General features: G+C 41.7%; 1 protein-coding gene across 2 annotated transcripts in view; it reads right to left on the reverse strand.

The window, feature by feature from the left end:
* Positions 1–1698: 1698 nt before the first annotated feature.
* EPM2A (EPM2A glucan phosphatase, laforin) overlaps positions 1699–23245 on the reverse strand; it is a 107647-nt gene continuing 86100 nt past the window's right edge. The window contains exons 3-4 of one of the 2 annotated variants that reach the window (XM_078447421.2): positions 12206–12447; positions 1699–4093 (exon numbers count right to left, since the gene is read on the reverse strand). In XM_078447421.2, the coding sequence (XP_078303547.1) occupies positions 3816–4093; positions 12206–12447 (520 nt within the window). In that variant the 3' untranslated portion in view covers positions 1699–3815. The remainder of the gene's footprint in view (positions 4094–12205; positions 12448–23245) is intronic. The other variant, XM_078447422.2, reaches the window with a different exon arrangement.

Below are 23245 nucleotides of genomic sequence, written 5' to 3' on the forward strand. Positions count from 1 at the left end.
AAGGAACAGACTTTGGAGCAATGGGTTGGGGAAGGAGAGAGTGAAGTTGTTATTACCATTGTCTCACCTCTTACCTTTAGCAATTTTGCCATTATTATTGTTAGAACGACCAAAGTAGTTGCTACTATTGTCCTTCCTCTTCCTGTTACTATTATTGCTGTTGTTATTGTTAGAATTTGTTACTTTTTTGCTGTTATCCTTCCTCTTCCTGTTACTCTTACTGCCATTTTTATTGTTCGAATGAATGAAGTTGTTACTGTGGTCCTTCCTCGTCCCCTTACTATTACTTCAGTTATTGTTATTAAAGTGAGAGGTGGCTTAACCCACGCTGTCCTGTTTAGTCTCAGTCCCGTCTCCAATGGCACCTTCTTTGTTCCTTATAGGTAACAAGCCACTTTGGGGTCAGCACATCACATCCAGCTGCCCCTTTTTCCTGCTGAAATCTGGTCCCAAAGGGAAGTCAGTGGACACAGAGTGTGCCCCCCTCTCCTGGGAACATGACCTCATCTCACCCCTGTTCCTCCCATCACACCTTCCCTCTCAATCTCCCAGGACAGTCTTTGTGAAAGGAAATCCCTGCCTTTTCTTCCTTTGGAAATTCCATTGCCCTTTGCTTTTTCTCATTTTAGCCATTTTTCTTCCGCTTGCTCCATTTTCCATTAATCCTTCCCCACGCACGGTCCTGGCTGTTCTTGCTCATGAATTCTGCTGTAACCCTTCAGTAAATCTGAATAAATTCTGCGATTCGTCTTCCCAGCTTTTCCCTTCCCTCTGGCTGTCAATTCAAGCTCTTGCCCCAGGAATTGTTGCTTGGTGTCTCTGAGTGATAGTTTGCTCCTGTGTCAAATAAAGGAATTAACTAGGTCATCTGTAAAGAGCCTCTCAGTTGTAACTTCTGAACACCCCGACTCGGTGTTTTTCCTGTGCGGCAAGTTCTCCTTTCTAACTCATCTTCACAGCCTGCCTTTCACACTCTGTTTCCAGGGTCCTAACCACATTTTTTTTTTTCATCGTTATTTAACCCACACCTTAAGTTGGTCAAAAAAGGTTTATTTTTCTAGATATTTCCTAATATTACACACAAAATATTTGAGGGACAATGATTCAAGCTTAAAGAAGCAAACTTATATGGACATTTCTTAACCATGAGTGAGATTTTGCTTTTCTTTAAGAAATCTGTGACTGGAAAGTTTGGTTAATGCCAGTGACAAGCAGTTAATGGCACGGTTTCTGCTTTGATTTTCTGTGACACACTTTTGAGGTTTTCATCCTCACTTCTTTGTGGTGCCCTCACCTTTGTCTTCCTTTTGTCCTGTAACTGCCGATTTTCATCAATGACCGAAAAAATAAGAGTGACAAGGAAAAAACAATTTAGCTCAGCTGACTGTTTCTTCTACAAATAGGGAAACACAGTGTGTTCTCCTGGATTTCAGATTAAATTAATAAAAAAATTTAATCCTATAAACAGAGGTCAAAGCTTATTATTTTGAGAGAGAGAGACAGAAAGACAGAGAGAGGGAGAGAGAGAATCCCAAGCAGGCTCTGCACTCTCAGCACGGAACCTGATGTGAGGGTCAAACTCATGAACCATGAGATCATGACCTGATCTGAACTCACAAACTGTGATATCATGACCTGAGCTGAAATCAAGAATCTGACGCTTAACCGACTGAGCCACCCCCGTGCCCCAATCAGAGGTCATTTTTAATGCTTTTATTTAGCAAAATTCCAGGTGATTTTGAAATACATCAGACATCCATTTATTGAGGACAAGAGAGGTTATTCTAAAACATTCTTTAATAGCACTAAACTGATTTTGCCTATCAGGAGAAAAAGGAGAAAATCCATCCATAGGGGTCTTTCTATAGTGGTGGTTACATAGCTGAACTTCTCAGGCATTAAAGAAATTCTCACACACATGTACACACACACATAATTAGAAATATTCCATTTTTAAGACTGAATTTTACACAACACATTATGATCATAAATGGGTTACTTGGATACAATAGTTATCTCTAGTTATTTTTAGCAAGGGAGCTAGATTTCATAATACTCAATCCTGCCTTATAAATTTAACTTTGTAAACTTGCAGGAGAAATGTGAGCTGTCTGGCCTTCTCTGACAAATCAAAAGTCATCCCGCGAGTCCCACAGTGAGGACACCCCTCCCTCCTCTGAACTCCAGGGAACTCACCCATGTGTCCCCCATACGTCCTAATTCACAGTCTCTCATATCTATCAATAAATAATTATGGAAGAAAAAAAGGAGCAGAAAAATAAACAGGCATTGTAACTTAATAGAAAAAGCACAGGCATTGAATCGGACAAACCAAGCTTTGTATTTCATTTCCTCTATTTATTCACCGTGTGATGCTGGGCAGTTGATTTAACTATCTGAGCCTTCACTTCCTCATCTATGTATCAGAAGTAACGAACCGCCCTCATAGGGTACTGTGAAAGTTAAATTAAAATTGTAAAGCACCTGGCACGCACGAGGCACCCAATAAAAGTTACTTCTCCTTTCCCCTATTCTGGCCTATCATTCGTGGTTCGACCCTACAGTGTGGTTGACTGAACACACGGCTGTTTCTGTGCTGCGACCTTTTCGAAGGCAAAGTCTTGTTAATCTTTGTATTTCCTACAGAACCTAGGGTAGTGAGCTAGATATCCTGGAGGCACAGTTAACTATGTATTGTTTTAAACTGAGGGCTGAAACAGGATGGCTCCTAAACTGTGCAACAATTATTCATGGATTGGGGCTCTTTTGGTAGGACAGCTCCCCTCTTGAGCGATGGCTCCGGCCACTTGGGTGTTGAGACAGCCCATCATATTTCAAATTAGGTTGCCCAAAACATAGCCACTTTCCTAAATTCTCTGGCAACTAACCAGAATGATGTTCCATTTCTCACTGTAGACACTGCTGCAGAAAAACTGACCCTACTCTGAGAGAAACAGAATCCACTATACTGTGCCGAAAAGACAAGTTGTGTTGAAAGCACTGAGTCACCTCAACGTGGGTTTTAAACACCAGCTGGCCCCCGACTAGCCCTCAGACCTCGGGCAAGCCGCCAATGCTCCTTGAGCCTCAACTAAAACAAGGAGACAGACAATAACTCTCCTCTGGTTGTCACACAGGGTTGTGGGTAGAGAAGAAAGGTGATTCCCTAGAACCAACTTGAACAACTGTGAAGCAGGATGCCAACACGAAGTCTAGAAAGCCATCACTTTTCAGTCAATGTGAGCTCTTCCTTCGTCACAGCCCAGGCCTCTCCCCCTATTCCCTTCTCTGGCAACTAACCAGCTCTCATTTTATCATTTCAATTCAGCTGAGCAGGAAAGCAATGCACCTGTGTGTGTGTGTGTGTGTGTGTGTGTGTGTGTGTGTATCAACACACAAGTGATCAAATCTACACTCCTGCCTGTCACATCACAATGCAGCAAGAAGATGTGGTCATTAATTCGCGCAACAAATCCAGCAACTGTAAAGCAAAGGGCTGGTGTGCAGGCAGGCAGCAGGAACTTGATGCATTACTTTTCCGTCTGATGCTAGAACACTGCACAGCGCAATTGCTTGTGGCTTTTTCTCATGTGTCAGTCACAATTTCCACTGTAAAACATTTCAAAGAAAATACAGTCCAACCAAAGCATAATAGAAAGTCAGCCCCAGACTAGAGGGGGTGGGTTGTGGGAAAAGCCAAGTGACCAGTCTTGTTAGTTCTGATGGAATCTTCGTTTCTAGGTCTTTCCACTGACGTCACCTAAGGAAACTGGGTTCCTAAGGACATCAGGAGGGTGGGGAGGCAGATGGGCCATCTACACACTACACACGGAAGAACGAACCTTCCCAAATTTCTGAAAAAAATCTTCTTCTGCCCGGGCCAATGCGTCTTCATCAATGTACACAGCCGGCCTTTTGGCCATGAGGAAGTACTGCACCTTCCTCAGATTCCAGCCCAGCACGTACTGGAGCCAGCCGCACACGGCCGCGGTGGACCGGCCGACCCCGGCGTTGCAGTGAACGTACACGGTGTGTCCATTCTCGAGCAGTGCGTGGAGGAGACAGACAGCCTGAGGCAGCATCTGTACTCGGCCTGGGATTGAGAAAGCACAGCACATACACATGAATAACGAACCCCAATATCGCCACTAATAATAAGTCCTGCAGCTCCTGGTGAAATCAGTGCCATGCAGAGAGAGGCGGGGACGTTAGAGCTGGCTCCATTCCTTTGTTTTGACGGAGAAGGTGAGATGATATCAAAGCCCGCTAACGATAAAGCAGAAAGAGCCCTCCAGAGGCAATGGATCAGCTCTGAACCTTCACTTGCTTTTGCTTTGAGTGACTTCTGCATCGGCGCAACTTTCCTTTCAAAGAACAGTTAACCACTGTCTATAGTCAGAAGAATGGATTTTTACATCTATCAGATTGGCTTGTACAGATTGGGCAGAGATTTAGAGGATTTCACCTGGACTTTCTTTAATCCAAATGGATCTTCGGGATAAATGCAAAACACAGAATTAATCCATGTTCGTCAAAGGAGTCAATCTTCTTCACTCAATATATGCTAATTTTCATTTGGCCAATGAGATGCTAACATTAATTGACACACATGTGATAAACGATCATTCATTTGTTCCCTCATGAACCAGTGAGTATTGAAATGATTCCATTTCTCCTTTGCTGTGCAACTGTGATTATAGTTATTATCACCTCATGACTATTATTTTGATTATCAGGTGATCAAATGTCTTCTCTTTTACACACTGAAAGGATAGGCAATGGTCTGCTCAGGCCTGCTTGGACTCTCTTATCTCATGAGAGGCAGGAGCCCCCTAAAGTCATCAAACTCCTAGATGCCTGGAGTTTCTTTTGTACACAGGTTCTCAGAGCAAAAACAGTAAATTTGTGGCGGGGGGGTGGGGGGGGTGGGGGTGGATGACGGTCACTATAAATTATTTCAAAGGGGAATGAAAGAAGGAAACTATACGGATTACCTAACCTGGATTATGTGCCTGTGACTTGACACGCTCTAGCTACTCTGTGTTCTCGAATTCACAGGGGCACAATGGCGCTTCACGTTGCTACCCCCCTGGATAACTGGAAAGGTGGGGAAACTCCCCCCTCAAATGATTTCAATGCAGATCCTCACGGAGGCCTGGAATTCCATGGTGGAGTGGAGCCGCGAGGTCATGAGAACCACTGAAGTAAGTTTAGACTTCCCTCTTTAGATGTCCTCTTTTAAAATGCAAGTGCCCCTTAAGAGGCCAACACAACACATGGGAATCAGGGGTCAGCATCTCAGAAGAACAGATAGATGTTACAAGACCCCATCATGGTTTGAAGGCCCTCTCACTTGCCCCTCCGTCTGGGGTGGGTCCACCTTAGCCTCAGGCTCACCTTGCTCTGAGACAGGAGCAGAAACATCTACATGGAAGCCAGTACAATATTCTACGTTTGTTGCTGGCATTCTATTCATCGCTTTCCAAGGCATCTAAAGCTACAGGTCCCACACAGCAGTTTAGGGCCATTTCTGACTGGAATGTCTTTAGTCAGGGCACCCTTCGCAGTTCCTCAGGTTCCATCTCCTCCTACTGCCTGTTGCCATACGTTCGTGCTCCCTGCCTGATCGCCGAGGGCATCTGAGGTGGGGACACACCAGCTCCTCTGTGCCACTTGAGTTTGCAGGTCCAAACCCAGCCATCAAGTGTAACCGATTTGCACTTCCTCACTAGGCTGTGGGGTACTCTGAGGTTAGAGCTGGGGGGGGGGCATCCCATACAGGCAGCTGCTCATGGCACTTCCCCAGAGGCAGTCACATATCACTGGAGATGGAAAGATGCAAAATGTCATATGCACCAGAGAGCTGTCTCATTGCGTGCCTCAGGGAGAGTACTGTGTACTTGACTTACCATGTGAGCTGGGAGATCAGAAGAGGCAAAACTTCCAAAATATGCTTGAGCAGCCCTGCCAACAAGGGTGAGGCCTGCCCACGTGCAAGCCTTTTGTTCTGCGGAAGGGGTGTTAGAGGTGTAGCCCAAGTAATACTGGCTGGGAAGGGAATGACCATACAGCAAACTGTGAAGCCGGGCTCTTCCTGCTCCTGCCACAGCTGGCATCACGTGCCAAGCTCCCTGTTACAGCTGCCTCTCCAGCTACCGTGTACTTTGCCAGGAGATGAGCTGAAAACAAATTTATTTTCTTGAAATACAGCTGACATACGATGTTAGTTTCAGGGGTACAACCCAGTAATTGGACAATTCTATACTACATGCTATGCTCAGCACAATAGGTGTAGTTACCATCTGTCACCACAAATATTATAAGATTACTGACTAGGGGAGCCTGGGTGGCTCAGTCGGTTAAGCATCTGACTTTGGCTCAGGTTCTGAACTCACAGTTTGTGAGTTCGAGCCCTGCATCGGGCTCTGTGCTGACAGCTCAGAGCCTGGAGCCTGCTTCAGATTCTGTGTCTCCCTCTCTCTCTGCCCCTCCCCTGCTCACACTATCTCTCTCTCTTTCTGTCTTTCTTTCTCTTTCTTTCTTACTCTCTCTCTTTCCCTCTCAAAAACAGATAGATTTAAAAAAAATTAATAAAAAAATATAGCCTTGAGAATCATTATTAACATGGATTTTCATTAAGTGTTTAGTGTCCAAATAGTGACCATGTGCTGTAGGAGCTTCTGGAGTCAGAGCCCCAGCCCCTGTGTTCCGCTTACACAGCATCGGTGCCACCAACCTGCCCAAGCCCAGGTTCACATGGACCCATCAGGATCCCTTCCCCCAGCGCACTCTCTGGCCAGAGATTCCCGGAGGAAGGGTCTGCATCAAATGGCCCAAATGAGGCAATATCTCTCCCTTTCCTTTTTATCTGTAAAAGGTTCTTCAAGAGGCATGCATACAGCTTAGAAGTTGAAAAGGGAAATGTGTGAGTTTGGAATTTTGTGACCTCGGACATGTAGTCCTGGAAAGTAAGTGGCAGCTGCCATCGGGAAGCTCCAGAAGGCCCCCCGTTTAATTGCCGGTTTCACCCTGCAGTGGTCTTCTCCTAGAATCACTTAGCCACCTCACTTAAGAACTGCCACACAAATATTTCAATAACATAACAAAAAACTAAATGAGAAGAAAGGACAGCAGACAAGGACCTGGTCCAGGATGTCGACCTGTCTCGGCCTGGCCTCCACTGGAGCGCTCACTTATTTTGATGTCTAGGGACTACAAATCAGTCTACTTTGATTAATGACAGCTAACATCTACCTGCCCCTTCTACCTGCCAAGTGCTGTTCTAAGCACTGTGCATGCAATAGTTCATTTACAATCACCTTTTAACAACTATGAGGTTGGTACTATTATTATCCTCCATTTATACCTGAGGGAACTGAGACGAGGAGATTTGCCCAAGGTGACCATTCAAACCCAGTCAGCACAACTCCAGAGCCTCTGGTCTTAACCACTATACTACTGCCCTTCCCTAACCTGCCTGGTCTGTGGTACTTGCTGGCCCCCATGCTGTCAGTCTGAATTCTCAGCCTCTGACCCCGACCTACCTGGTTACACTGTTGCTCCTAACCCAGGTGAGAGCAACATCCTCGCTGGGGGTTAGGCCTTCTGCCCTACAGGAGCTTTCTGTGCCCAATGGGCCATATCCCTCTATTACAAAACCCATTCTAGGGAGCCTGAGCTAATGCAAAACCCACCAAGGAATAAAAAGAGGGTGTCCATAATCAGACCTTGCACAATAAACCGGTGTCAACAAGAGCCTCTAATTTTTCATGTTTCATATACTTCGGTTCCATATAGAAGTTAATTAGATAAGAAGTTTCCATGCATACAAATGATAATACCTAAAGGCAAGAGAGAAATCCAGATTTTTTATAGCAAGTATTCCAAATTTTAACTGTTGGCAACTAAGTTGAAAATTTTAAACCCTGTGCAGGTCTAACAAAACATTTAACTGTCTGTGGTTCTTACTTTGGAATTTAAAACAGGCCTTGGCTCTCCGTGGATGCTCAAGAAGCATTCATTAAGTGCATGAATAAAAAATAAAATGAAACAAAATCCAATAATACTAATTAGATCTGAGACACTACCAGACCCCTCTAATCTAACTTGTGGTCCACACCTCCTCTAGGCTAATCCGACTCTGTAATGATTAAAAGCTTCTTGAAAGCATGCAGTGAGCAAACAAAGATTGGGAGAGAGGGGACAAGGGCTTGAAATCAGGGAGAGGAGTGGAAAAGGCCCTGAAGATGCCCTTTACCTAAGGTTGACCTTGAAAGAAATTACTTCTGGAACATCTCTCAGCCTTTCCAACACATACACACACACACACACACACACACACACACACACACACACACACTCCCTCCCTCCCTCCCTCCCTTTTTTACTCCAGGCAGATTTATGGCAGGATATATGATTGTTTTATTTGAGCATATCTCCTTTTTCACCTTTGCAGTGTAATATAGATAAGGTCCATACTGTCTAGTACATCCTCTGGTAGAAAACTAAGAACTTGGGACTAAAAAATATAGTCCCAACTTTGTGATTTTCAAAGCACTTTCATATCAATCATCTTATTCTATTGTTATAAACCTATGAGGCAGAAATAATTACCCCATTTTCCAAATGCAGGAGCTAGCCTGCTTGATATCACAAAGCTCCGTGGTGGCAACAAGGCCCAAGCCCAAGGTGTTGTGGCCCCAAGGTCAGTGACCGCCTCATGGCAGGGCTGCACGCACAGGGTAGCGTTGGACAGAACTGTCCAAACAAAGGGGCAGCTGGGGACTCTGGGAAGCACATTAAGTCGTTTGGGAGGCAAGGGCAGACCATTTGTTATCACCAGCACTGCACTGATAGAGGTCAAAACACAATCGGAGTACTTCCTATGTGAAAGAAAACTGAATTTTAATGAACAGACTTGGGTTTTTTTTCAGGTGACTGCTAGATTTGGGAGCTTTTCATGTCTCAGGTGAAAGACACAAACCAATTTTTTTTTAAGAAAAGAAAAGAAAAATCCTAACTAACTCCTCTACATATGACAAAATGTACAAGAGTAAGGATCGATAGTACAATTGATTGTAACAGGCCTGTGACAACCAGTGGTGACAGTCAGGCCTAACACACTGTCTTCTTTCTCAGACTTTATCTGACAGCATTATGCTACAGCTCAAAACACTTCCAGATGGATTTTTCTCTAGAGTTCTAAAAATATTCAGCTAAATTAACCTATATGTTCATTGTGCTAATATTGTGAGCCACACAGATTAATCTACTGGTCCAAACCTCCCCTGCGACTCTGGAATGGTCATTAACCCTTTGATTACTCCCCCAGTTATGCTGAGCCAAAGAAAGCCTTCATTTAACCTTCAGAGTTTGCCACGTGGGAGCTTTCATTCACTGTCATTGGTGTTGCCAAACTGCCTCAGTGTAGAAGGTGTTCCCCTGTTGTGGTGGGGATGGGGACCTGGTGACCCTGTGACCCCCCAAAAGAATTTAACACAACTACCGTGGGCCTTTGGGGGTGGAGTTTTCCCTCAGGCTTCTGCATACCCCGAACTATTGAGCAAACACCTATTAGTCACCAGGGCCCTCGGGTAATCAATGCCTGGAATGGAACGGGACACGGCTACAGTTAGCAGCTCAGCTACTCCAAGCTTGTCTCACGTTACACTCCCAACGGGTAACGATGCTATGAAATCAGAATCAAAGCAGCAAGAATCAGAACGCTCTCTGGAAGCTACAGGCACGTGGTCCTTACAATCTTCTCTGTTTTGAAACCAGAAACACAAAGCACTTTCGTATCAATCATCTGATTCTATTGTTATCATCTTGTAAGGCAGAAACTATTACCCTATTTTCCAAATGCAGGAACTAGTTTGCTCGATATCACACAGCTACTCAGGGGCTTTCATTCTGCTGTCACCGGTGTTTGTCAAACTGCCCCGGGTGGAAGGCGCTCCACTGTTGTGGCGGGTATGGGGGCCTGGTGACTGCGTGACCCCCGCAAAAGATTTTAACACAACTATAGTGGGCCTAGATTCAACCGATGGTCTTATGTGCAAGCGAAGTTATTTTGTTTCCTTGAAAAACAGCACAGCTCTAATGGCTCAATCAAGTTTCTTTGGGCCAGCATTACCACCAAGAGTAACCAAACAATCTCCTCTTCAGGAAGAAAAATTACACCTCGTCCCGAGTGATGGTTCAGTCCAGCCCAGCCATGAGAACCACCTGAGATTCATAAAGAGCCAAGGCAGGCGACAGCCAGGTTCCCAAGGATCCTCAAGGTCTTCTGTCCCCACCTACATCCTGGACTGTTGACTCTGGGGAGACAAGCCATCTCCCTGGCAAATGGTCTTTGTCTAACTCCAGGTCATCATGAGCACAGGGGACTGAAAGTCCACATGAGCACGCAGGGAGTAGCGTCATAGCGCTGTGTCTGCAGCCATGATCCAAGTCTGACTGCCTGTGTTGAAATCCAGGCTGTGTGTCTTTCCCTATGACCTTGGCCACACTACTTAACACTTTCGTACCTGTCTCTTCCTCTGCAAAATGGAGATAACTACATGTGCCTGGAGTCTTGTCGGAATTATAGGAGTTGGGCACGAAACTGCTTAGGAGAGTGTCTGATACGTTATGTACTTTGGGGGGAAGAGGACTGAGGGTGGAGACATTTCCTGGCTAGGCATCCCTGCCTTCCTTCTTTCCCCCAGAATAGCAGTTCACCAAAGTCCCTTGCCAATGCCATTCCCACAGCCCTCTGCTGCCCCCTGCTGACAGCCGGTTGAACTAGTAGTGTAACTTGGTTCTCTCAGCTTCACTTCCCCTCATTCCTTTCCCAGAGAGAACCTTACTCTACCGCCATGCTGAAATACAGAGCATTCCTGTAAAATGCCATGCCTTAGGCCTTGACTTACACTGTTTCATCCACCTGGCATGCCCTTCCTCCCTCTCCATCAACCTGTCAAAGCCACGCCCACCTCAAATGCCATGACATTGATATAGCCTCCCTGTGCTTTTCTCCCCACCTCATAACCCATAAGGAACACGTGACTCGTTACTCACATCACATTCTTCTCTGCATTGTAATTAGTTTTGAGCTTGTCTTATCACCTCTTGCCATTAGATCAAAACTATGCCTTCTGTCTCTCTCATTTTCCCAGCAGCACACATGTCCTGACCCCTCTTCACAAAGACATGCTCAGCCAGTACTTGTGCAGTAGCTACAGCCTCACCATTGCCACCCTGCCCCCAACTGTGTCATCCCTCATTATCTCTCACTTCAACTATCGCAGTAACCTCCTAACTGGTGTCCCCAGATCCACTGAGAGCCCACCTCCATCTTTTGTCCACGGGGCAAACCGCACTTCTGAAGGGGAAAAAAAAAAAAAAAAAAAAGGTGATCTTGGCACTAGCCCAGTCTCCCACCCTTTCAACTGCTTCTTACTGCTTTTAGGAGACAGTCTAAAATCCTTATTGTGGCCCAAATCTGCAAGATCCTCTTCCTTCATTCCCTGACCTGCAGCCATACTGGGCTTCTTTTAGAACATTCTATGTTCTCCTGCAGCAGAGACTTCCTAAGCTGCCCCCTCTTGCTGGAAGCCTCTTTCCCACCTCACCCCCAGCAACCCCATCCTTTGATCTAGCTCAAACATACCTAGAAAAACCTTCCTTGACCCTCTTCCTACATCTGATTTGCCTGTGCATATGCTCTCACAGCAGTATCTTTCTAACACAAGTTTCATCGTATTTGTAAATTTCTGTTCGTAGTTATTTGATTAATGTGTGTCTTCCCTTTAGGACTATAAGGTCTATGGGGACAGGAGCTATGCCTGCTTTTCCTCACCACTGTGTTCCCAGCTGCCGGCATAATGCCACACATACATCAGGCACACAATAGACATATAGTTAATGAATAAACAAATCAAAGGAGCCATGTTAAACAGACTCTTGGCCAAATTATCAAAATATGTCAAATCTATTAAACCTAAAACCTTATAGTTATTCCATTTCTATCACTCATATTTAAGTCACTCAATTATAGACATAAAGGTAGGTGGGTAGGTATATAGGTAGGTAGACAGATGATAGATAGATAGATAGATAGATAGATAGATAGATAGATAGATAAGACAGACAGACAGACAGACAGCGATGGCTTCTCTGAAACACTTCAACAAGAAGCCAGAAAGATTTTTCTGATGCTTACCTTCAGTGCTCATATCTGGGGTCGGCATCCAGATGTAGACCAAGCCTTCTTCCTTATATAGCTTAATCATGGTGTCTGGAGTCATGGGTTCTGGGTAGCGGTTACAGCCTGAGGAATTCTGTACAATATCCCATTCAGTCTGGAAATTCATTACAGCTGTAATCCCCAATTCGTGCTTCAGTTTGATGGTTACATGCTCCACTTGACGAGGGCAGCTACCCAGCCAGATATTTGGGAGAATTCTAATGAGAATACATAGAGGCAACTATTATTATTGTTACTGTTATGGTTTGAGGTCTGAGGAGCTACAGAAAATATGTGGTAATAAAATGCAATTAACCTTTAAATCTGACACAGGAAAAGGTGCATTAACAATATTAGATGTTGTAACAGTATTATTGATATAATAATATTATTATTGAAAGAAAAAATACCGTAATGTTGTTTTTAAGGAAACAAACAATTCAATTAACTAAAATGCTAGGAAATAGGCAATAGCAAGCCAAATCCAGCAACATATTAAAATAAGTCCACCAAGTTGTATTTATTCCTTGATTGTATATGTGGTTCAACATTTGGAAACTCATCCACATATTTCAAACACTAATAAGTTAAAGGCAAAACTCCCATGATTATGGGAGTAAATCCTGTAAAACATTTACAAAAATCAGTCATCATTCCTGTTTAAAACTCTGCGTAAAAATTTCAAATAGTAAGAGAACTTTTAAACACCAGAAACTAACAAACAATAGTCTTATTTTAAACAAAATCAAAGTCAAGATTATATCTATTAGTACCCAACGTTGTCTTACATGTTTCACCTAATGCTACAAGTTAAGAAGAAATATAACTATCTGTAAAAAATCAAAAAAGAAAAAGAAAATGCTGTCATTATTTTTCAACTATGTTTCCATATCTAAATATCCCAAAGTCTAGATTCTACCCTCAAAGTTTCTGAGTCAGTAGATCTGGGTTGAGAGTCCAAGAATTTGGACTTCTCTAACAAGTTCCCAAGCAATCCTGATGCTTCTAGTTCAGGGCAAAACTTTGAGAATCACTCCTTAAAAGACTCAATTACAAAGCTATACAAAATATTACAGGTATTAAGATATATGGATTAAGGAAAATGTACCAAAATCAAACAGCTTTTCTGTGTGCCAGCAGTAGCCAGGTAGAAATGGGGAGGTGGAGGGGCGCCTGGATGGCTGTGGCTCAGTCGTCTGACTTCAGCTCAGGTCATGATCACTCAGTTTGAGAGTCTGAGCCCCATTTTGGACTGGCTGCTATCAGCACAAAGCCCACTTGGGATCCTCTATCCCACACTCTCTCTGTGCCTCAAAAATAAATAGACATTAAAAAAAAAACAGAGGGGTGCCCGGGTGGCTCAGTCGGTTAAGTGGCCGACTTCAGCTCAGGACATGACCTCACGTTTTGTGGGTTTCAGTCCCATACTGGGCTCTGTGCTGACAGCTCAAAGCCTGGAGCCTGCTTCGGATTCTGTGTCTTCCTGTCTCTCTGCCCTTCCCCCCACTCGCACTCTCTCTCTCTCTCTCTCTCTCTCAAAAAACAATTTTACGTTCATTTGTTAATAAACAATAAAAAAAAGAAATGGGGAGGTAGAGGTGAATCTCATTCAAAAATAAAAGCAAAATTATAAAACAACTAGGAAGACATTTAACCAGAAAGATTTATGAAACTTTATTGGACATTAAGAAAAAAGACAATGAATAAATAGATATACTGTGATTTTATAATAATATATATTTGGTCTTCATCGCAGTTTCTGGCACAGTTTCCTAAGTGATGAGAGCCATAAGGTGTCTTTTGCTGTGTTAATGAAGTAACTTCTGGATAGCACCTAAGGATGGCCTGGTTGACCAGGGGAACCAACTTTGTGATTAGAGGGACTGAACCTGAAGTCCCACCCCTTGGCTTCCAGGAAGAGAGAGGGCTGGAGGTTGAGCCAATCATCAGTGGCCAATGATTTAATCAATTATCCCTAGATAATGAAGCTTCCATAAAACCCAGGATTCCAAGGTCAGGATTCCAAGAACTTCCAGGTTGGTGACACAGAAAGAGTGGGGCTCCCAGAGAAGGTCTGGAAGCTCCAAGCCGTCTCCCACATTCCTTGCCCTGTGCGTCTATTCCATCCGTCTGTTCCTGAATTATATCCTCTTAAAGTAAGCCAGTAACCTAGTGAAACATTTCCTGAGTCTGTGAACTGCTCTAGAAAATTAATCAAACCCAAAAAAAGGAAGCGGTCATAGTACCTGTGATTTATAACCAGTCAGAAGCACAGGTAACAACCTGGGCTTGCAACTGACATCTGAAGTGGAGAGTGGGGGACAGTCTTCTAGGACTGAAATCTTAACTTGGGAATCTGATGATACTTCCAGGTAGATAGTATCAGAGTCAGGTCGAATTGTAGGACCCCAAGTTGGTGCCCAGAAAATTGATGACTGTATGGGGAAATCTCCTCACCTCACACACACATTGAAATTGGGTCCCAGAACCCAAAAGAAATACCATGCAAATATCATAAAAATGCAAATATTTTCCAAATCAATATATAACTTTAATGAACACTATTATAATTTATTGTGTGTGGTATATATTGTCTTCCACACTGATTATTTCACACGTGTACATTCTCTCCTGACATAATGGGTAAATACTCTATTTCAACTTTATTTGAATCACGTCACCTAGAACTTTACTAGGTTCAATATGAAGCATTCAGACAACAGTTTATAAATGATGATGGTAGATGTCACCTGATGCTCACCAGTGCTCCCAGTTATCCTCTTTCAAGCATGGAGGACTAAATTTCTTCTCTGCCTGAAAGTTAGAGCCATCTGACTTGCTTTTGTCAATAATAAGTGAGCTGAAGTAACATGTGTACCTTCCAGAAGGACATATGTAGGACCTCATGCACAGGTCTCCATGCTCTATCTTTCCCTGCAGCAATGGTCATGAAAACATGTGTGGATAGTGAACTGCTAGAAGACTGAAGTGGTCTAGAATGCTAACTAAGCTCAGGAGGCCAGCTGCCCTGGAGAGCCAGTGGCTTGTTGATTTAAGCCAATTTTGCCATTGTTTGTTACCACAGCATAACTTGACTTGTTCTAACTCGATGCCTAAATAACTAAAGCCCCTGATGTGCAGGAAAGAAACAGAGCAGAGGGACTACACTTTTATTTAGCTACTTTCAGAGTGAGCTTAAAGCAATCCTTCTCTGTTGGGGAAAATTTTGTTTCCCAAGGGATATTTGGCCACAATTATGGAGACATTTTAGATTATGACACTGGGTGGTGTTAATGGTATCTATTAGATTGAAAGTGGGGATGTTGCCAAACATCCTATAATGCATAGGGTAGCCCGCACAACAAAGAATTAGCAAATCCAAAACATCAATAATGCTGTGATTAAGAAGCCTTGGGCTGGGGGAATAAAAATGGAATAGACCTCCTTACTATGGGAGGGAAGAAAGGGAACCTGGGACAGGGAATAAGACCAACATATTTGACACAGAGTTTGTGGCTCATCAGTTATGCCATTCTGATAATACGATATTCCACGTCATATTTTAAAAACATATTTTAAAATATGTATGTAGGGGCGCCTGGGTGGCTCAGCCGATTAAGCATCCGACTTCGGCTCAGGTCATGATCTCACGGTCCATGAGTTCAAGCCCCGCGTCGGGCTCTGTGCTGATGGCTCAGAGCCTGGAGCCTGTTTTGGAATCTGTGTCTCCCTCTCTCTCTGACCCTCCCCTGTTCATGCTCTGTCTCTCTCTGTCTCAAAAATAAAATATTTAAAAATAAATAAATAAATAAATAAATAAATAAATAAATAAATAAAATATGTATGTATGTGCATAAAGAAAGAGAGTTAGAGAATGAGCAAAAGTCTAATAGTACAGAGTCGAACAGCACTAAACATTTTAAGTGTGGTGTAATGGAAAGGGCATGAAACATAAGCCAGAAACAATGCCAATCATAGCATGATATTTTTTTAATGTTATTTATTTTTGAGAGAAAGAGAGCAAGCAGAGGAGAGGTAGAGAGAGTGGGGGTGGACAGAAGATCCGAAGCAGGCTCTGTGCTGAAAGCAGCGAGCCCAATGTGGGGCTCGAACTCGTGAACCGCGAGATCATGACCTGAACCAAAGTTGGATACTTAACCAACTGAGCCACCCAGGTGACCCCATAGCAAGATAATTTTAAAAGCACTTGGTAATAACTGTGTGACATCAGGGAAATTTATTTCTCATCTCTAAGCCTTTGGCTGATCATCTTTAAAATGGGTCTAAAAATAACTAATTCATGGGAAGAAAATTCAATGTAATAAGGTATTTGAACAGGACTGATACTAGTGTATGTGCATAAATGCAAGTGGCATTAATGTCTAGTTGTTATAATTTACTTATTTTAGTAATTTACTTTGTATTGTAATGACTATTCAGATAATTTCCCATTGTTCTGTGTATCCTTCATTTGAATGCTGCAGAGTTTGGAATATTCACTCTATTTTCTTAGATGAAATCCAGCTTGTTTTTGTGGGGTTTTTTCCTTATGGCTGTTGTTATTGTAGTTGTTAATGTTAATGTAAGAAGCCAATTGACTAATCCTCAAATATGGGTATTATCCACCCTCACTGAAAATATCTCACAATATCTAGCATCATCTAAAACTTGAATCCTACTTATACTCCAGAAGATAAACCAATTTTTTATTGCTACTTGGGCTCTAACAGGATCTATTCGAGAGACAGTCATAAAGTGGCTGTGGAGTGAGGCCTAGGAGTCTGTGGAATTTTTTTTTCAAGAAATTGACTAGGGTATATATATTACATATACAGCCAGATTCCAAAACCACTAGCCTGGCAGATACCAATAAACATGCAGAAGTTTAGTACAGAGATCTCAATACCTTTTAATAGCAGCAAAAAATACGGCAATGAGAGGGAATGAAGTGCTCAGCCCTACACATCCATATGAAAATTAAGTCTGTGCCTTTCTCCAAAAATACTTTCAAGACTATGGGACGCCTGGGTGACTCAATCGGTTAAGCATCTGACTGTTGCTTTGGGCTCAGGTCATGATCTCAAAGTTCATGAGTTCAAGCCCCACATTGGGCTTCAAGCTGACAGAGCAGAGCCTGTTTGGGATTCTCTCCCTCTCTCTCTGCCCCTCTCTTGCTCATTCTCTCTGTCTCTCTCTCAAAATAAATAAAAACTTGAAAAATTAAAAAAAAATACTTCCAAGACTAAAAATGATTCCTAGACAGATTGAGGAATGGGAAACTGTTAGGAGAGTGTAGCTACAAGGATATGTATCTATGTTTATGTAGTATCTTCTAAAAAGTCAAAACTAAATCTTCTTCTGAGTCATGACAAGTATTTAATATAGTTATATTTCTAAGAATAAACTTTTGCAGAAAAAAAAGTTTTATTAATGGGAGTCTTGACTATTGCCACCCTTATTCAACCAAATTGTATTTAAATAAAATCCATCCCATTAATATTGCAACTTAACTAAAGACCAGAGGTGGGGGAACAGGGGATGGATGGATGGATGGCTGACATTCTGGAACCTTCCTTTGTTGGACTGCAAATCAAAATCAATTTCATTCATTTGGGTGAATGTGGACCTGTGGTTCTAGGTAATCACATCACAAAACTACACCGTTCGCTTCACCTGTCAGGCTGGGGCCTGTGTTACAACAGCAACTGAAGCGTATGAATGAACCAGTGCCTGCTTGCTGTACCTCAGCTGTCAGTGAATGGAGGACTTGCTGGCAATGATGAGTGCATCAGACAGAATGAGCATCCAAGCACTTTGCAAAATAAATACCGCCGGGCATTGACAGGAGGAGGGGGCATGGGATAAACAGAAGATATCAGCAAAAAAAAAAAAAAAAAAGCCAGTTATATGGACACCACATCACAAGTTCAATCACTAATGGGCTTGAAAAATGGCAGAATAACCTTTTCCTGAAGGTGAAAATTAGCATTATATTTTGTCCATAAGAAAAAAAAAAAAGTTAGGAAACACAGAAATCATGCAATCAATGAATGAACATAGGATTTGTTTATCTCTTATCACACTAAGAGACCACCACTGTTGAAAACAGTGCCCAGTTCCTAGCCGTACAAACACAACACCATTTTAAAGAGGAAGAAAATGGATTTTGCTGAGTTTCTTTATAAAACCCAGCTAAGGATTTAAAAGCAAAAAAAAAAAAAAAAAAAAAAAGATTAGCACATTTCCTAAGTTGGATAATTTTGCTGCATTTACCTTATTTAATATTTTATGGGCAATTCAATGTTAAATTAAAATGTGATCTGGCTTTTAAATAATACTTGAGAAAAAAAAAAAGTCTATCAGTCCTATCATTTAGATCTCATTAGTGGGAAAGCAAGAGAAACGTTAAAATCAACCTCCAGTAAGCTCCAAGCTTCATTAGCACATGTAACTCCTGCTGAAAATCTGTCCTCTGTGTCAACTGCTATGTTATTAATACCAAACTTCTACCCAAAAAAGGGTGCTTCTAATACACTCTAGTTAAGGCTAAATGACTGTGCAAAGACAAGTTTCAACTTAGAGAATGATACTAATTAATTTCTTTATTAAAATAGTTTTATTATAGTTTGCTTACAGGTTATAGACTACAGTATGTAGATAGCACATTCTAATTTCTACAGGTAGTTAGTTTCTTAGATTTTTGGGGGGCAGGGATGTGCTTGAGTTTAAAGCCACATGAAGCAAATATTTTTGACATATGTTCTTTTTATTTTCTATATTAAAAATGACATATAATTAATTCTTAAGGTCTGTTATGGGTTGAATTGTATTTCCTCTAAATTTCTAACCCCAGCACCTCTTCTTCCTTGGAGATAGGATCTCTACAGGGCAATCAAGTTAAAATGAAGCCCTCAGGGTGGGCTCTAATCCAACATGACTGTTGTTCGTATAAGAAGGGGAGATTTGGACACAGACACGTACAGAGGGAAGATGATGTTAACATAAAAGAAGACAGTCATCTACAAGGCAAGGAGAGAGGCCTGGAACACAGCCTTCCCTTGCAGCCCTCAGAATGAGTCAACCCTGTAGATACCTTGATCCTGAACTCCTGGCCTCCAGAACTGAGATAGTGATTTTCTGTTGTTTAAAAGCCACCCAGTTTGTGGCACTTTGTCAGACCAGCCCCAGGAAACTAATACAAAGTCTGAACATTCCAATGTAAAATATATACGTTCAATCATCCAGATTCTTCAAATATCCATATATCAAGTATGCTTAAAGTAGAACATTTTAATAGATTTTTTTCAGCTTTCATCCTGATCTCTGAAAGTCTAAATTAACTTTTGATTGTGGCATTCCAATCGTCCTCTCATACACAATACTACTCATCCACATTCCTTAACTCATGTCCTTCAGTCCATCACTTGAGCACCTGCAGCATGGCAGACAAGATCACCAGGCCCCTGGTTGGGCTATTTTGGCTTACTTCTTTCACGAATTCATTCTGTTTGTTTGCTTGTTCTCATTTTCTGAGAGAGAGAGAAAGAGAGAGAGAGAGAGAGAGAGAACACACATGTACATGCAAGTGGGAAAGGGGCAGAGGGAGGAGAGAGAAAATCTTAAACAGGCTCTGCGAACCCAACGCGGGGCTCAGTCTCACAACCATGAGATCATAACCTGAGCCAAAATCAAGAGTCAGATGCCTGACCAACTGAGTCACCCTGGCGCCCTTGGGTTTCCTTCTTGATCTAATAACTCAGTTCTGAAGTTCTGAGATATCCAGTTTTGGTAACTACAATATAGTCTTGGGTCCCTTTGCTTGGCTTTCAGAAACTGGACCTCAATGGAGACTCACCTGAAATATGTAAGAGCACAGTCTTCAGACTCACAAATTCTTAACCCTGAGTCCAAGAGACTTTGGCTTTCTGAGTTTTGAGAATTTGTCGCCCTGAAATTTGGTTTATAGACCATATCAATAGATTACAGTGGTAAATAAGACAACTGGCATACTTCATTTTCTTAAAGTCAGTCACAGGGTAACACAAAGATTGAGACAAATAACTAGGCTAAGCAGCCTCAGTTGGTTACTGTGATACAAATCTCAACAAAATGTTCTATTAAAATATCCTCTTGGCATGTTAATTTTGTTTCCAATATTGAGCACTCCTTGAAAGAGTAAAGTGTCACATTTAATACTTTTTCACATAATGAACTTGAAGGGATTTGTTTAAAATTAATCACTTGCATAATGAACGAGGAACCACTGAAGATCAAAGAAGTAATTAAAAATTAAACATAAGATTTTTTTTAAGATTGTTCCAAAGTCATTCTATCTATTCAACAAATATGTAATGATGCTTGCTTTTTGCTGGGAACTTAATAAATCGTGAGCAAGACAGTACACCCTCATTTGAGCCTACATTCTTTGAGAAAGATAGGCAATTAGCAAACAAATATACAAAATGTATACAATTAATCTGTAATGCGCTACTGAGGACATAAACAGGGAGTTAAAATAGAGGATCATGGGAAAGTTAGACAGTCAGGAAGGCCCTCTCTGAAAAGGTGGCATTAAAACCGAGACCTGATGTGGAAAAAGGAGTGAGACATTTAATGGTCTTATGGTGAGAAGGAGGTATACCTTAGGAACTGACAAGAATCTGGAGACATGGAGTGAGGTGAACAAGAAGGGACTAGGGCATGAGATACACTGAGAAGACCATGCCAGGCCTGACTGCTGTGCTAGGGAATTTGTATAACAAAACAAAAGCAATAGAAAAGCAGTGAAGGATTTTTAAGTAGAGGAGTTACACGGACTTATGTCAGCATTTTTAAAGGATGACTCCACCTGTTATGGAAAAAATGGATTGGGCAGAAGACAGAGCAGAAACTATAGAGGAAGAGGGAGGACTTTTGGGATAGTGATGGCTTGGAACACAGCGGTGCAGATAGAGAAAAGTGGATTAACTCAAAATGTACTTTAGCAGTGGAACCAGCAGAACTTGCACATTAACCAGATGAAATAGTTGAGGGGAAGGAAAAATTCAAAAATGACTCCAAATTTACTAATGTGAGACCCTAAGCTACAGTTGCTTAACCAGGTCTGCCTTCAGTGAAGCCTACCGCTCTCAGTTTGTGTATTATGTATTTTTACAAGTTTCAGATTAACCAACATTTCACCAGGCATCATGCTAATGGCATCCACATGCCTAAAAGCTTGATGATATCAAACTATTCAAACTTCCTTTCAGTGTTCCACTCAAATCTTTATTCCCGTTATAAAAGTGTTAATAACATAGGGTTTTTATTGATGTGAGAACTTTGTACACAGAATACGTTAAATCAACTAGATTTAACTCATATGAAAGAAATATCCATGTACACAATGTGGTACACAGGAAACTGATGTATCTACTCAATCAATTCACTAAAGATATTTTTTAAATTTATTTTTTATACCTGTGGGTCTTTATTTCAGCTCTAGAACAAATAAAAATGAATTTAGGAAACATGACAATCAAAAAATGAAAAAAATCATGATTTTTCTTTTTTTATGGTAATTCTTCTTCATTGCCAACCAGTCATTTGAGTGATTAAAATAGGAGTTTCTAGTGAGAAAAACAATTCTGTTCAGTACTGTCAGCACAACAGATGTTTCCATTGTAAATTTCTTTTTTCTTTGAGATTTTATTTTTAAATATCCTCTACACCCTGTATGGAAACCAATTTGACAATAAATTTCATATTTAAAAAAATAATAATAAAATAAAATATAAATAAGTAAATATCCTCTACACCCAACATGGGGCTCAAACTTATAACCCCAAGATCAAGAGTTGCACACTCTACTGACTGAGCCAGCCAGGCGCCTCTCGTTATAAATCTCTTGACAAAAAAATAAAAAAATAAAAAGATGGGATTATTCATCTAGACCAGTGATTTTCAAATATTAATGTGGAGACAAATCACCTAGGGATCACCTTAAGAGGCAGATAATGATTCAGTCAAATCTGGGCTAGAGCCTAATATTCTGCACTTTCACAGACTCCCCCGTAGTACCAAGGCTGTTGGCCCTTGGAACACACTTTGAGTAGCCAGGAGTACTCTAACAATGGTGTTGACTCTAAAAGTATTATTTGATTAAACATCACAACAGTTCACTACATTTCAGTACTCAGTACTTCAGTACTTAGGAACTCTGTTAAGCAAATGAAGTAAGATCCTTGTGCTAGAGCAAACAGAAAGACAAGCATTTTATCTCTATTACTGATGCTAATATTAGAGGCCTGATATCAACCATGCAGGGAGGCTGCTACTTTTTAAAAATTTCTCCTAATTACAGAACATTTTAAAATCTCTTTAGCCCCTGATTTTCCAGTGAAGAACCTGCAGGAAGCCAAATGACTATCTTACATAACAATCTTGCTTGGCTCTAAGACATTCCTCCTTTCTACAGCACTCATTGGCTTCTGGAGAGTGACCTAAAATTCCCTTTTGTGTTATCTTTTAAAAATGCAGTTGGAGATTTTTTGCATATAGATGCTGAAAACTGGGGAAATTTCACATAAGGCTTGAATATTACGGGGGAACTAAGGGATTTAAATGGTGGAAAACTCTAACGCAATTAGCAGTGTTGCAGCCAAGGGTGTCAGAAACTAGGTAAGGTTCCAGAAAGACAAACAATGAACACCTCCACTTCCCTACTTGATGTGAGTTCTTACGATGGTAAGAACAGAGGAGAGATGTCAAACTATTAATATTCCAATATTGAGACCTACAAAATCCCTGAGAAGCTTTGCTTCTTTCTTTCAGCCTGGAGTCAGGGCACATGGTATATTTCCCAGTGTATAGAGAGAAGACATGATAGGCAATAAACCCTCCTAAGGATGAGCAGATCAAAAAGCCCTCTGTTTTTAGTTACCTGCGGATCCTGAGGCTCCACAGATATGGGAAAAGAGGCCAGGTATCAGTGATACTTCATCTCCTTATGTTATTCCTAAGAAAGGTCTTAAAGAG

The sequence above is a fragment of the Panthera onca genome, chromosome B2 (genome assembly GCF_046562875.1).
Source record: "Panthera onca isolate mPanOnc1 chromosome B2, mPanOnc1 haplotype 2, whole genome shotgun sequence".
NCBI classification, from domain to species: Eukaryota; Metazoa; Chordata; class Mammalia; order Carnivora; family Felidae; genus Panthera; species Panthera onca.